General features: G+C 47.9%; 2 protein-coding genes across 4 annotated transcripts in view; one reads left to right on the top strand and one right to left on the bottom strand.

Annotated features, from left to right (window-relative positions):
• camkvl (CaM kinase-like vesicle-associated, like) overlaps nt 1-2,577 on the bottom strand; it is a 33,137-nt gene extending 30,560 nt beyond the window's left edge. For 2 of the 3 annotated variants that reach the window (XM_086214911.1, XM_086214910.1), the window contains exon 1: nt 2,367-2,577. The gene's annotated coding sequence lies outside the window, so the exon portion shown is untranslated. Of the gene's footprint in view, nt 1-2,276; nt 2,310-2,366 lie in introns of those variants that run through there. The other variant, XM_086214912.1, reaches the window with a different exon arrangement.
• On the top strand, nt 2,530-14,701 carry LOC147256694 (mitochondrial glutamate carrier 1-like). The gene is made up of 10 exons (XM_086214913.1): nt 2,530-2,582; nt 10,170-10,278; nt 10,662-10,787; nt 12,029-12,084; nt 12,272-12,362; nt 12,456-12,574; nt 12,670-12,862; nt 12,944-13,101; nt 13,180-13,255; nt 13,335-14,701. Exons 2-10 carry the CDS (start codon nt 10,256-10,258, stop codon nt 13,492-13,494), a joined length of 1,002 nt encoding a protein of 333 aa, XP_086071039.1. The 5' UTR covers nt 2,530-2,582; nt 10,170-10,255; the 3' UTR covers nt 13,495-14,701.
• The last annotated feature ends 701 nt before the right edge of the window (nt 14,702-15,402 follow it).

Genomic DNA, 15,402 nt, shown 5'->3' with positions numbered 1-15,402 from the left:
ACGCGTTCTGCAGAACCGGTGAGTTTTGCACTTCTGGGGGTTTTATATACATTAGAAGAACCAGGAGTAACAACACGTAACTAACTGAGAGTCTCTGGGAGAGCCAGTAAACAGCGTCAGGAAGTGGAAAACCTCAGCTGTTCGACTCCTCCTACATCAGAGCCAACCAGAAGCCTTTTAGAGCGGCTTCCTCTCCAGATGCGCCTCTCAGGCCGAGACGACCGCCACACCGCTCATCACATTAAGAAAGAATTTTTTTAAAAATCCCCAGGTTCCACAAGCGAGTTGAGGTCTGCTCCCAATAAATAATAATCCTTGGTTTATGGCTTAACTTTGCACAAAATTGAATTGATGTTTTCTTTTTTCCTGCTTAAAATCGGACCAACGCACAATCGTAGAAGACCAGACCATAAAAGATGTAGGGGAGAAAAGCAGACTGAGAGTGAATAATCTCACACATTACACTCATTAGTGGAGTTACATAATTCTACACTTGAATTACTGTTCTGTCTACGTAAACGTCGTGTCTCGATGTGTTTCACCCTTCACCGGCGGCAGCTCGTCACCACATCGGAGGCCATCCAGCCCAACATCTCCAACAGCCCCAGACTTTCAGAAGGCATCAGGCTTGGCCGTTCAGATGCAGGTGACAACCTGATCGGCCTCCAACAGGTGTGGTGGCCAGCACTCACAAACCTGAGCACACACGGCTATCGCTGAGCCCCCCCTCCGCCACCGCCACCACCCCTGTGTTTGCGCGGCGCGTTAGCCTGTCAGTAATCTGGCTCGTCCAGTGAAACTGAGGACGGCGGGTTCTCGCCAGCCATGAACTGCACAGCCAGTCCACAGCGGGGAGAAGCTCAGAAGTGATTTGGAAGCTTTTTGTCCTTTAGGCTGCAGCATTTTCACCAACTCTAAATGAGGCCTCCCGAGAAGAATCAGACATGGACTACTGCCGCCAACAGGTTGGCTAAGGGGACGGAGGGACACAGGAGGAGAGAGACCTACGGATGGATAGATTGGTGGGTAGATAACCTGGATGGATGGATGGATAGATGGATGGATAAATGGGTAGATAACCTCGATGGATGGATGGAAGGATAGATAGATGGACAGATTGATGGGTAGACAACCTCGATGGATGGATGGAAGGATAGATAGATGGACAGATTGATGGGTAGACAACCTCGATGGATGGATGGAAGGATAGATAGATGGACAGATTGATGGGTAGACAACCTCGATGGATGGATGGAAGGATAGATGAGACGTGCATATGGTGAGGCTGACGGCTCAGCACACAGGTGTGAACTGAGAGGTGCAGCACCTGAGAGGTCTGAGAAAAGGTTCTTAGCACTCTGTTACATAACGTCAGTCTTCTCTTCACCGCCGAGCGACCAACAGCGGCGGCGGCGGCGGGTAGTGAAGAGCATCGCTCACCAGTCCAGGGAGGCACACAAGTGAATCACATTTATTTTACTTTCTTCCATTCGCTTTGTCTCTTTTCTGCTTTGCTCACTTTCTCACCTCAGCTTCTCTCTCTCCCTCCCCCTCCTCTCTCTCAGCACCGCCTGCACTACGTTTTCTCTCCTCTGCTCTCCTTGTTTATCACACAGCACAAGCACATATAAAAGAAGTTAATAAGGCCAGTAGGGGCTGGACTCTGCTTTCATAGCAAAAAATAAAAAAGACAAGAAATATGAGGTAATTTTGAACGGCTGTGGGTTTAATATGCAGTTAATCATTTTTATATGCTTGCATAAAATAATTCAACCCATTAATTTACCTCCACTGACACTTCTGCTCCTCCACTAAAGCAACGCTCCCAACATAATTTATGGCAAATGTATAGACAGCAAACTCCGGCCTCTCTTCCTCAGCCGCTGGAGCCTGCAGCCGCTGGAGCCTGCAGCCGCTGGAGCCTGCAGCCGCTGGAGCCTGCAGCAGGTGCAGGAATGCCTGGAGCTGTCTGCCTTGATCAATTACAGGTGTAGAAGTTGGACGCAGCTTCGCGGCTCCGGGCGGCTCCAGGAGGCGGAGGAGCACCGGGAGGAACCTCTGGAGCGGTCAGAGCTCCACTTCTCCGCTGCGCTTTAGCAGCACGGATGTGAAATTTGAATGAAACAGACGCAACTTTTAGAACCTGACGTATCAAAATATTTCTGTTCACGAATAAATAAAACATTGGCGAGTTCGTGAAGACACAAAGCCTCCGCATCAACAGGTTGGTCTCTGCTTTGCCTTTAACTTTACTTGGGCAGGAGACCTCCGCTCACCGGGTCACCGCAGCTTTTCCCCGCACTGCCCGCATCCTCCTCGCCAGCCTCCGCAGCAGCAGAGCGGAGGAGAGCGTCTCGGTGTCTTACCTTCAGCCGTCGCCGCTCGGGAGAAGTGCGGGAGCGCGCGCCTGTTTGCAGCCCGGTATCCAGAGAGGAAACTCCGCCTCTCCTCAGAGTCGCGACTGGAGGGTCGAAAAACTACATTAAAAAACAAAAACAACAACAACAATAAAAGCTGCGATGCTGTCGCCGAGGAGGTGAAGCCGCCGCTGCTCCTGCTCTGGCACGACTGTCGGTTCTTTGGTGAGAATTAGTTTGCTCGTTTCTGACTGCCGCCCTCCCTCCCACTCACTCACTCACTCACTCACTCACTCACTCACTCACTCACTGTCTCCCACCCATGAGAAATAAATAATCTTTCATCTCTCTCTCTCTCTCTCTCTCTCTCGCTCTCTCTCTCTCCCTAGCAGGTGGGCATCTTTTGAATTATCATCATAATTATAGGCCTAAGTGTGTGTGCTCTACCCTCTTAAACCCCTCAGTGTTTCAAATAAACTCTGTTGTGTGCGTGTGTGTGTGTGTGTGTGTGTGTGTGTGTGTGTGTGTGTGTGTGTGTGTGTGTGTGTGTCTGGGGTTCGGGCAGCGGATTGGAAGTGTTCAGGATTAAAGTGTGGGATTATACCTCAACATTCATCATTTCATCTGTGGAAGCAGCTCACTGGTGGACAGTGACATCAGTCTCTGGCAGACACGCAGCTACCAGCCAGATCCATGTGGGTAGGGACGGAGGGAGGACATGAAAGGAGAGAATGAGGCAGAGAAAACCTTTCACCCCTCAGATTGGTCCAGATAAATCTAATGCTTCATGTGAAATCCCACTGACTGCCGGGTGTTGGAAAGGGTCAGGGGTGAGACGTATCTCGGGCGAGTGGATGTGCTGCCGTGTGTCTCGCTGTGCTGGATGCAAACACAAAGCCAAGCCACTGACAGATGGCTACCGTGGTGACGCAGGAGCTAACGCTGATATATCATGTGCTTGTGAGGTTACATGCCGGTGCACATGCATGTTGGTGCATTCTGTATGTGTGTGTGTGTGTGTGTGTTGGAGCGGAGGGGGAGCTTGTGTGTGAAAGTCCTGTTCTTGCAGCCTTAAACCAAATCTCTCTCTCTCTCTCCCTCACACACACACACACACACACACACTGATAAACACAGGACTAACTTCCTACTGCTTCGCACTTCTCTTCCCCTCATGCCGAGTCGTCGCTCTAACGTGTAACCACGTCATCGTGGGGACTTGATGGATCCCATTTGGATTTATGTCCCCACAACATAGTGAATACCTGCTACACACACTTTGTCCACTTGCTTACATTTTTCCCCTAACAGACATTCAGAAGAGACCTTGAGTCCGATGCGGCTTTCATCCGCAGCAAGTACATTTGAACAAAAATGTGTGTATGTGTGTATGTGCTTTGTGTGTGTATGTGAGACATTCAGGACAGAGAGAGAGAAAGAGAGAGAGAGAGAGAGAGAACAGGAGAGGAGTGAGCGTGAGGGAGAGTGGGTCGGAACACTAGCAATAATAGAGCCAACAACAAAGGTCTGATCCGTGCAGGTCTCTGGGGTTCTGATGTCGCTCCGGCTCAGTGCCTGTTGAGATCTTCACCAGGTTGTGTGTCTCCTGATCAGCGGGGGAATACGAGCAGAAGCCTCGTTTGTAGAACAGCAGCCCTCAAATAAAGTATCGGTCCATAATCGGGTCACAGGACAGTGGACCCGGTGGTCAGACGCGTGGCCCGCCAGCGTGGTGCAGCACTCCTAAACGGGATGCACAGAGGTGTGAGGGATCCATTATGGTTCATCATGAATCATCATCATGAATCACTGTGTTTTCATAAGAAGCTCCTCCACGAGTGCTGGAAACCAGGCGGGACAACGCGGCTAAAGACCCTCCACTGCAGGACAAAGCTTGTTTTCTAGCGAGACAGAGAGAAGAGGTCAGCTAAATTGTGCCATTAAAGGGAAGCAGGAAGCACAGCTGTGGGGATAAAAGTAAATAGCATTGTGGCTTTGAGGACTCTGTGCCAACATGGCTGTGCCAAATGTGCCATTCGGAGCCGGCAGGCTTCAAGGCCGGCGGCCATTTAGAAGGGAGGCTCAGAGCTCTGGCTCTTTTTCACTCACTCCGTCACATTGCCGCATTCTCTCTGGACTCACACTATTTTATCTCCTGTGTTTTCTCCGTTCTACGTGTTGGTCACGCTTCTCCAGGATGTGTGTGAGCCTGCATGCGAGTTGGATCCATTTATAATGAACCTTGCTGCCTCTGAGAGAGGTACAAAACCAATACTTTGATCATTGTCTGTGTCTTGTTTTGTGTGCGAGCATGCATGGACTCTCTTGGCGTCCTCTCACTTGTCTTAACATGGCGATTTGAATGCTTCTAATTGTTGTGCATACATATTGTAAAGGTTTGGTACATGGATTTACATGCAAATTTTGTCCCTGCGGGCTTAATTTAGAATTAAATCCCTAACAGCCAGCAATCTACCCTTCCAGCATTCATTTTATATTTGGCTTCAAGTAATGTAATGCTATTAGGGCTGTGACCATCCACTCCTGGTGCTCCCTCACCATTTTGTTGCTGAAATGTGTGGGGGATCGGGTGCGTGCGCACACACACACACACACACACACACACGCGCACACACACACACACACAGATGCACTCACTCACCATGTGTTTTACTGGCTCGTCTCCCACTTCCTTTTGTCGGAAGCGTCCCTCCCTTTCTCCCTCTGCCGTCCTGCGCCCCTATGCTTTGTCACTCATTAGTGTCCCTCACTACCTCACTCTTTATTTATTTTTCTGCCTCTCTTTATTCTCCCCCCTTTTCTAGCCTTTATAGATCAGTGTGGTTGCACTTCTCTCCTCTGCTCCCTCTGGTCTTTGCATGGCCCTTCACAGGCCCCCCTTGTTGGGCTGCAGGCCAGTGTGGGTCACAGGCAGGTGGTAATTACTTCACTCCTCCTCACAGCCAAAGTGAAGAAGGGATGGAAGGGTGAAGAAGAGGAAGACAAAGACTGATCCAAAATTTAAAACAGGCTGATTATTTATTCCTGTGGTCGGGGGTAAACAGACTCTTCCTGTGGGGAAGCGCTACAGGCTGAGAGCGAGGCTGAGACGCAACTCTGTTGCCTCCCGTCTTCTGTCACGCAGGACCCAATTACACGCGTTGAACCTCCCCAAAGTTCCGGCTGATTTCATGCAGCAGGTAAATGTGTGTGCACGGTCCACCAAGGAGAGACAAATAATACAGTGATATAGCAGGATTTCCTCCACATGCTAGCGTGGGAGAGTTGGCCTTAATTGGCGCAGCTATATTTGAGTTGTAATGTAGGGCGGGCAATGCCTCCTTGACTTCAGTACTGAGTTGGGACAAATTTGCATACCTTTAAAAATCAATTGAAGTCTAGAAATTTCCGCAATCTTAATGGAACCAGCCTGAAAACAAACAAAACACAAAGGGAGGGACCACAACTTCAGTGGATTGTTTTTCGTGACACGCGTGTGTTTGATTGGAGCTGCACGGGTCACGCTAAAGATTTTCAATTTCTTCCCCACAGTGGCAGCTCAAGCAGCAGGACTCATTAACTAAAGGTTGTAACAGACAGGAGTAACGTGTGTTTGAAGATCCTCGGCTCGATGCTTTGCCGTGAACGCTGCCGTTAATTACCTATAGTAGAGAGGAGGAGAGGGTTTGGTGTTGGCTCCAGGCCAGCCGGCAGCTTCTATTCTCATCCTCCGTGATCGATGATATTTCCTCAGCTGTCTAGAGGTCGCGGCGCCCTGAGACGGGGTCACCAATTACGGAGAGCCAATAACCTTTATTTTCTTCCCTGTTAGCTAAACGCAGTTTTTCCAAAGTGAATCATCTTGCATGGCATCCACACTCAAACGTGCAAATGGACAGAACAGATGAATTATGGATGAATTAAGAGTAGCAGGCATGAGTGAGTGAGCAAATAACAGAACAATCACAGAATTACATGACAAACACACACACACACACACATAAATGTGTATATAAATAAAACAATCAAGGCAAACACTCACTGATAGATGAAATACAGACACACACACAAAACAAATACACAAGATAAAACTGGACTAAAATAAATACATGAAAGAGAAGCTAAATAATTCTGCAGCGGCTGCAGTCTTCAGATGGAAGCGGGAAGAGAAGGGCGAAGCGAGGACGGGAGCTACGCTACACGTTACTGGTGAGTCCTCGTCCTCAACTAGGTTGATTATTTTAGGCTCTGGGAGATTGATTTCGAGGCCCTGCGGGGGCCTGCGGGGTCTGGGAGCGAACGTGAAGGTGCACGCAGACCAGAAATGGAGGCAGAATGAAAACAAAGGGAAGATGGCGCGATCGAGGTGGGTGCGGGACACGGAGGAGTGGAGAGAGGTGGTCTCCAGATTCCTCAGGTTATTAATAAGACTTCATCTTCCAGGACACCGATGATGATTTGGGTCAAACTATTTCCTCTTCCTCCTGAGGAGTCCCAAGGTCGGCCAAAAAAAGGGCCCCAGAAATATCTCTCCTCCAAGTTGAATGGGAGTTTCAGGGAGCATGATGGCAAATAGTTCCACAAATCAGGTTCAATCTAAATTTCAAGAGTTGAGTAATAGTCAACATTGCACTTCAAGTAGATTTATTGCGAGAAGAAAAATAGAACCATAAGGACCACAGATCCTACATCCGACAGCGTGTGCCCCCCTCGCTCGGAGGAGGAGCTTGTGTTGGCTGCCTCCTCTACGACCAGAGAAGCAGGATGTTCACGGCCTCCTGCAGAGCGAACCGATGCTGCACCGCCACAAAGCTGTGAGGGCGATTCAGTGCGGATTCCTTCATGTGAAAGGACAATAAAAGTCTTACCTGTGGGCAAGTTCATTTCCATGACAGGTGTGACGGAGAGCCACACCTTCCAGTTGTGATAAATAATCATGATGAAAACCCTCAAACTTCATTTAAAAAACAGTAGCAACAGAACATTTCCAACAGAACTGAAGAGAATTTACTCAGCAGAGAGGCAGAGTGTTCGAACAGGCACTTGAAACTGCGGGCTGACACCCTCAGGTGGCTCGCTCTGCCTCGTGCTGATGTAGATCTTGGAACAAGAAGTGATGCATCTGATGAACTCAAGACGTGGGGGGGGGGGGGGGGGGACATGGAGCAATAATATATCTGATTGATAGCCTGGGGCAAAGCCTATCAGGGCTCTAATGAATAAAAAGTAAAAAAAAATCCATTCTAAAAGCTACAGGTGGCCGGTGAAATACGATCATGTTTCCTGGACCCGTTAAAACTCCTGGCAGCAGAGTTTCAGATGAGCTGGAGGTGGGAGACGGAGTTCTGCTGATAGCAGAGAGCGATGATTTACAGCGGTGATGAACGCACGACTGATTCCGATTTCTGGCAGAAAGAAATGGTCTAATCCTCCGGATGAGCCTGATATGATCAAAACAGGACGGGACCAGTGAACGATCACGGTACTGTAATGGGGGGGGGGGGGGTCAAAAATGTGAGTGAGATTGAGAAGAAAATGATGCAAAATGTGGTCGTTCCTTCCACGATCTTGACCCATGATTGGAACCTCTGTCTTATCTGCACCAAATCTTTATGACATCCACGTTTGTCATTCAGACACTTTAGAGTTTGTCATGTTCTGAGGGATGAAGAGACATCTTCTGAGTGCTTGAATCAGAGCAGAAATAATAAAAAAACAAACCCTTTCTTGCAGTTAGGAGGTGTTTCTATGATAGCCTTCATCTTAGAGATGCTTGGAGGAGAAACAACCTGTGAAACCCGAACATGCCCTCACAGGGTGAAGGAGACAGCGTGTTTGTCTGCCATCCAGTGGTGTAACCGCGTCACTTCAGAGAGTTGATGTGGGATCACCACCGACCCCTCAGTGTTTCCCGGCTGCAGCAGCAACAACGGCGTACAACCAGTGAGATGGTTTCTGTCATCAGGTGATGGAATATAAATCACGGCGAATCGGCGGCGGATCGTGGCTCTCTGGGCTTCCGTCCAAAATACTTGTTAGTCACGAGTTTGGCTTTTAGCTGCAATATCATATCTTAGGAAAGTATTGAGTGAATTCCCTCAAATGTAGCACAAACATCCACTGGAGCTGTCCCAGATGTCAAAGGTCAGAGGTCACTGTCACCTCACATGAACGCTGTTTCCCTGGAACACCTGAAAAGAATTATTGGATGAATGCTGTCGGTCAAAGGTCAAGTATTGATTCAATTTTAGTTTTCGGAGGCAACACAACTATGTTTTGGGTGACAGTGGTTAGTGGGAGGGAGCTGGTTTGACCTTTCACACCATGTGATCCAAAGGCTCTCTGGCTTTGATGCAGACTTCTGTCTTGAATTCTAATCCTAATCCCAAACTAACCAGGATATCAGGAATTACATTTGGCTGCACGAGGACTGTTCACACACTCCCGTCCTGTATGAGCCGTCACACCTGGAACTATAGGCATCAGAACCTGCCCAACAACGACAACAACGACAACAACCAGGCTCTCATCTCTGGAGCAGGAGCATCAACTAGCCACCAGATCAGTTTCACAGGACTTCTGTTCATTTCTACTGAATTATACCTGAAAGAATCAGGGTCCCTAAAGTGGCACAACCCCAAGGAGACGTTGCATCATACAAATCCTCCTGAGACGAGCGGATCCCTCCTGCGTCGCCAGGGAACATGGATCATTGGCCAAGTGGGCTCTGGAACTGCCCCCGGGCCTCTGGCGGCTCCCCTGCTGCCGTTTCATTCATGGAGGCTGTAGGAAGAAGAGTCGGCGCAGCAACTTTGATGGAACAGAATTAAATCTGATTTTATTTGAAGGTGAGCGTGACACAAGCACCTCAGTGTCTTTGCATGGCTGCAGCTCCCTGCAGGTGTGTTGGAGCTCCTAACCGTGGATTTGACCGATGAACGTCACAATGGTTCCAGAGGTCCTGACTTTGAACTGACTTATTTTTATCAGCCAGGCCAGTCAGACCCTCGTTGCAGCTCCTTATAGTAATAATTCAGATAATGGAACAGTGGACCTGCAAGGTGTCGCTTGATATTTTGTCTCCGTCTGTTTGGCCCAAACGATTCTCTTAACTTTTTTATAAATATCTAATTTCTGATTATTCAATTGCTTTATTACATTTAACCACTTGGAGCGCTGTCGAGCTCACCTCAAATTCATGGAGGGTAGATTGCTGGCTACTCTGTAGAACCACAAATATGGGGAACAGTCTGGTTCTGCGCTTTCGTCTTGAAATGAGTTTTCATTTCCATCTAGTTGGGGATTGTTGAACACTTCCAAAGGAGGAAGTGCGGTAAAGTAGAAGGTCCAGAATAGAAATTAGTCTTCAGCCTCATATCACCAACAAAAGTAAAACAAAATCAAAAGTTTGCTTTATGTTTGCAGGAGATTGGAGGGATGTGTGGTGGGAATGAGGGACTTCTTGGATTGAGAAACCATCACGGTGGTCAGTGTGTTTGTGGTCATGAAGCTCGGGATGGACGTCCTCCTCCCCTCCCCTCCTCTCCTCTCCCCTCCTCTCCTCTCCTCTCCTCTCCTCTCCTCTCCTCTCCCCTCCTGGCTGTCATCCCCTCCTCAGTTGGAAGGTGTTTCCCTGAGGGCCATTTGGATTGTGGTTTTATTTCAGAATGCTGATGACTGACACAGGCTACATTTCTTGGCTGGCGGGCAGGGGGTGGAGAGTGGTTCCATTCTAATTTGTCCTCGGGGCTGCGGGGCTGGACTTGCCTATATATACAACCCTGAGCTTGTTTCTACTCCTGCCTTGCTCAGTGTCTCTCTGGGACTCTCAGCCTGCTCTCCCTCTGCGGCCTCCAGCTTTGTGTTAAGCAACTTTTGCATCACAACAATCAAGGACCATGGCCCAGCAACAGAAGATCAGGTACGGCTCCCCTACAAACCCTTCACCATGAGAGGTGATGACACCATGACACCACCACACGGCGTAATAGTAATGCAACAGGGCTTTATTGTCTGATTCTGTTAATTATCATGAAGAGTTTGTCATCTGTTGTTCTTTAGGAGGTTGGAGGGCCTGATCTCAGAGCCTCCAGGCTGTGGAAGACCTGTTATTCATGTGTTTGTGTTCTTTGCTCTGCCAACAAGTTATTTCTGGATGTTGGGATTCTGTGTCACGCACGTTACACACACAAACCAGTCAAATTTGCCAGTTGCTATGTTTTATTTGCTACCACGTCTGCAGACAGTGAGACTGCAGCAGGACGAGGCATGATTGTTCTGTGCGTGTGTGTTTGTTATGTCCAGCCTCCCGGCTAAACTAATTAATGGAGGGATTGCAGGCATGGTGGGGGTCACCTGCGTGTTCCCAATCGACCTGGCAAAGACGCGGCTGCAGAACCAGCGCAGCGGGCAGCAACTCTACAAGAACATGTGAGAGCAACACCCAAAAGAAAGTCCTGATGACTGCTAGGTTGATGGCTTTTAGCCAAACTACGTCCTTCTCTTGATTTGTAAACTTTGTTCTTGATGAAATGCACACACCTGAAATAGCATTTTCAATCATGCAGAGTCCCTAAAGTAAAGAATGAAGTGTGACAGATCACCAACATGGTGGGGCGGGGGGGGCGATCTGTGTCTGTACCTCATTTTTGTGGAAAAAAAACCCATAAAACCTATTTCATTAAAATGAAACTGAAATTTGCAAGTTTCTCTCGGTATGGCGGCTCCTTCCTGGAATGAGACTATGACCACTTTTTTTGGGTTAATTTCTCAACTCTAAATGTATTTTTAATGCCGCTTAATCATAAACTTTATAGAGGCAGACTTCAGAATTGATTGTGGCTTGGTGGAAGAAATTGAAAACAGTAATAACAACTGTCTTCATTGGCGCGTCACCGGTAGTCTGTGGTCTTGTGAGAGTTGTGAGACGCTGGATGTCCCCGTCAGGAGTGAACTGTTACGTTATGATGCTCCAGACTGGAACCGGGACATGCTGCTCTTATTGATAACTGATGGTTCCACCCGAGTCCCATTCATGTCAAGGAAGGTACATAGAACAGGTACTAGAACTGGAACTGTTAGCCGCGGGGCTAACGTTATGATTATTCTACCTACTTGCAACTTTTTGAACAATTGTAGGATAACAAAGTAACTTTACTGTAGTGATCAATGAAGTTTTACTGATGGGTCTACTTAATGAGTTTGTTTTGTGATTTTTTTAGAAGCCAAATTATGACAAATGTGGGAAAATTCACAAATTAGCCTGCAGAGTACTGCAGGCTCTACACACTAGGAAAGGGAGGAGGTGAAGGCCTGCACCTCTGCCAGTAGATGCCACTGAATCACACACACACACACCTTTGTACTTATATCTTTGTGAGGACTTTCATTGATGTAATACATTCCCCCCCCTCACCCTAACCATCTCAACTGACTGCCTGACCCTAACCCGAACCTGATTCTAACCTTGACCCTAAAACCAAGTCTTGACCTCCAAACGGCCCTTTGAAGAAGTGAGGACCGGCTAAAATGTCCTCACTCTGTTGGTTAAATACTCATTCTAGTCCTCACTATGTAGCAAGTACAAGAACACACACACACACACACACACACACACACACACACACAGTTTATATAATATAAATAACTTCCAGTGATTGTGTTTGTGTTAGGATGGATTGCCTCATAAAGACAGTTAAATCGGAGGGCTATTTTGGCATGTACCGAGGTAAGACTTTTAACTCCGCCCATCTCAGCCTTTTCAAACTTGACATTGAATAATCATTTTGGACAGGATATAATACACAAAGTGCATGAGAGGTTTATATTATTTCATTCATTTTTTTCCATTGGATGAAGCTCCTGATGTAGGGCTCAGTGGCTGTAGGTGTGTTCATCAGAACCATCTGTTGTAGGTGCTGCTGTCAATCTCACCCTTGTGACCCCTGAGAAAGCAATTAAACTTGCCGCCAACGACTTCTTTCGCCACCAGCTGAGCAAAGATGGGTGAGTCTGAGTACGACCGAGTCCTGCTGCACATCCTGCATCCCGTCGTCCTGCTCGGAGTTAAACCTTGCAAATGTCCGCATGTGTCTTCAGTGGAAAGTTGACAGTGTTCAAGGAGATGCTGGCTGGATGTTGCGCAGGCATGTGCCAAGTGATTATCACCACACCCATGGAGATGCTAAAGATCCAGCTTCAGGATGCTGGCAGGCTAGGTAAGGGTGCCGGCGGAGTCCCTGCAGCACTTCACCTCAATGGTACCTTTTAAGTCTAGAGAGGAAAAAGAATGACACCATCTTTAACCTGCCAGCGGCCCAGCAGAGAGTGATGCCGAGTGTGGTTACTCTGACGATGGGTGGGACCAGTGCTGTTCTGAGCCGCTCCTACAATGCCAGCCCTGCTGCTCAGGTCATCAGAGTATCGGCCACACAGATCACCAGGGAGCTGCTGAAGACCAAAGGAATCACGGGACTGTATCGTGGGCTCGGGGCCACTCTGATGAGGTGAGTTTTAACCTTTTCGTGTGTCCATCTTCAATCAGCTGGGTCCAGTGTGGTGAACGTTCTTGTCCGCCGCCTCCATAGGGACATCCCATTCTCGGTGGTGTACTTCCCCCTCTTTGCGCATTTACACCAGCTCGGCCAGCATTCATCTGAAAACCCCTCGGTGCCCTTCTATTGGTCCTTTGTGTCCGGCTGCATGGCTGGATCGGTTGCTGCGGTAGCTGTCAGCCCTTGTGACGGTGAGTGGGTCGGTCATCTGTTTTTCCTGAAGCCCTAAAGATTGTTTGGTTCCATTGTCACATTTCTCTCCTGCGCAGTGGTCAAGACGAGGCTACAGTCGCTAAAAAAGGGAGCTAATGAGGAGACCTACTGCGGAGTCGTGGACTGTGTCAGGTAAAAGTCCCAACAGCATTCCCATCCTATTGTTCTGATGAGCTGCTCTGCTAAACCTCTGCTGGCTTTCCCGTTACAGGAAGATCCTGAGAAAAGAGGGTCCGGCAGCATTCCTGAAGGGGGCCAGTTGCCGGGCGCTGGTCATCGCTCCTCTCTTTGGCATTGCCCAGGTTGTGTACTTTGTAGGAGTTGGAGAGTTCCTGCTGGGGTACACACCCTACGACATCTGCTCTGCATAAACGCTGTTTATCATTAAATGGCAGGCAGCTATGCTCTGGGCATAGTCGTGGACCCAGCTCTCTAGTACTGTGTACCTTTATTTATTTATTTACTGGAAAAGGTTTTAAAAGTAAAGCGCTAAAGGGACCATGGATGTGCCATTTTATTTCAAAATGGTTTCAAATTAAGCCTTTAGCAAGACCGCATAGTTTTGAGAGAAAGAGGTAAAATGTAGACGTCTTGGAGCTTCAGTGGAGCTCGTAGCAGAAGATTCTTGTGTTCCTCGCTGACGGGTGTGCCAGTGCAACACTTCCCATCGGTCCCATCGTCAGTCTGAACTCCAAATCTTTCCTTTGCATCCTGCGACTTAGAGCCCAGCTCCCACGTGTTACTGCCTCGTCCTCACCTCTTACATGGTGTCGAGTTCCAAGGAGCGTCTACTAAATAATACGAAAACAATAAAAGTGTTATCCTCACAACTCCAGTCCAGTTCTAAAGCTTTTTATGTAAAACTGGGACATAGTTGACCCTTGTTTCTGTATGTAGTTAAATTGGCTGTAATAGAATGTTTTTTCCCCACAATTGCTACATGTTGAAGACCCCGGATGGCAAAAGATGTGAAAAACAAAAGTTGTAACGGTTTTGTGTGCCCTGAAATTGTTTGCCCATTCTCATTATCTTCAATGTGGCTATGGGAGAACCTTCTGATGTGTATTTTAGGAAACATTGTGTTAAGCTACAGGTCTTTACTGAGCGCTGCTCTGCGGCAGCCTGCACAGCTCGGTTTGTGTCCCGTGTACCCGCGGAGCTAAAGGTCTCAGCAGAGCTCGATGGGGACGTGCCGGCTGTAGAGGGATGATGGATGGGACGCTGTTGTTGGGCTTCGCTGTGCTTTTGGGACCAAGTCTGCAAAAGAGCACCATGACTCACACTTACTCACCGTCCCCTCGTGGATACTCGGATGTGTGTGACGGGTCTCTCTTCCTGACACGTGCTGTATTAGCCAAGAGTCAGGAGAGCGGCGCATGGGGCTGCACTCTCTCAGTGGGGCACCATGCTGTTAACAGTTTTATCAGTGTAAATATCTTGTATGTATTTGTCAAAATTTTCAAACCATGCAAATTAAGCTCAAATTGAGAGAAACTTTCACATTTGAAATCTCAGTAAGTTGAGAAAATAACCCAAGTTGGATTTAATTTTTTTTAACTTGTTTGGGAAGTAACATGTAAATACAGATTTATAAATCCTGAATAAATATTTGCAAACGCAGCGTTTACTGGTGTGATTTGTGTGTGTGTGTAAGTTTTGTGCAGAGCCGGTTGAGACCAGCAGCAGGTCGCCCTCAGGCACTGAAAACGTTTTCTGATGCAAGGCGTTACCCTACCCCTCTGCACATGAATGTGTGGCGTGGCTACGCGGTGGCCGTAGAAATGCTCATGCTGCAGTGCTGGGGAAACTCTAGCCTCAGCACTCACTCAGCCTCTGCTGCATCACCCACATAACTATGCCCTCAAATAAATGTTCAGCTGTCTGTAAGAGTCAAAGCCAGAAATGTGAAACTCCGACATGAGCTTCGTGCGACTAAACCTGGACACATTCTCGATTGCGGGGGACACCTAATACAATCAGCTGGCAGGTGATACAGTGGAAATTAATAAACAAGCTTTTTTGAAACATAAGAAATTTGCTATAATTGTTAGTTATTTGAGGTTCTTCTTCTCTGTTGAAACTTGTCAGCTGTAACGGTTTATTCCAGCACTGAACATTACAGGCAAGTGGAACTCACCTGCCGGTGTTCGTCAGGACAGCGCCACCTGCCACAGCTGACGAGTGCTGATGCTCCATGTTCGATCTGAAGGGTTTATTTTCTGTTTCTATTTTTGTCATCACTAAATATACAGAATTGCATGCAAATACAATTTCCATCA

This window comes from Aulostomus chinensis, chromosome 9 (genome assembly GCF_037954235.1).
Source record: "Aulostomus chinensis isolate RoL2024-O1b breed Wild chromosome 9, RoL_Achi_v1.0, whole genome shotgun sequence".
NCBI classification, from domain to species: Eukaryota; Metazoa; Chordata; class Actinopteri; order Syngnathiformes; family Aulostomidae; genus Aulostomus; species Aulostomus chinensis.
Note: the sequence above shows the minus strand (reverse complement) of the source record. Positions and strands in the feature narration are given on the sequence as shown.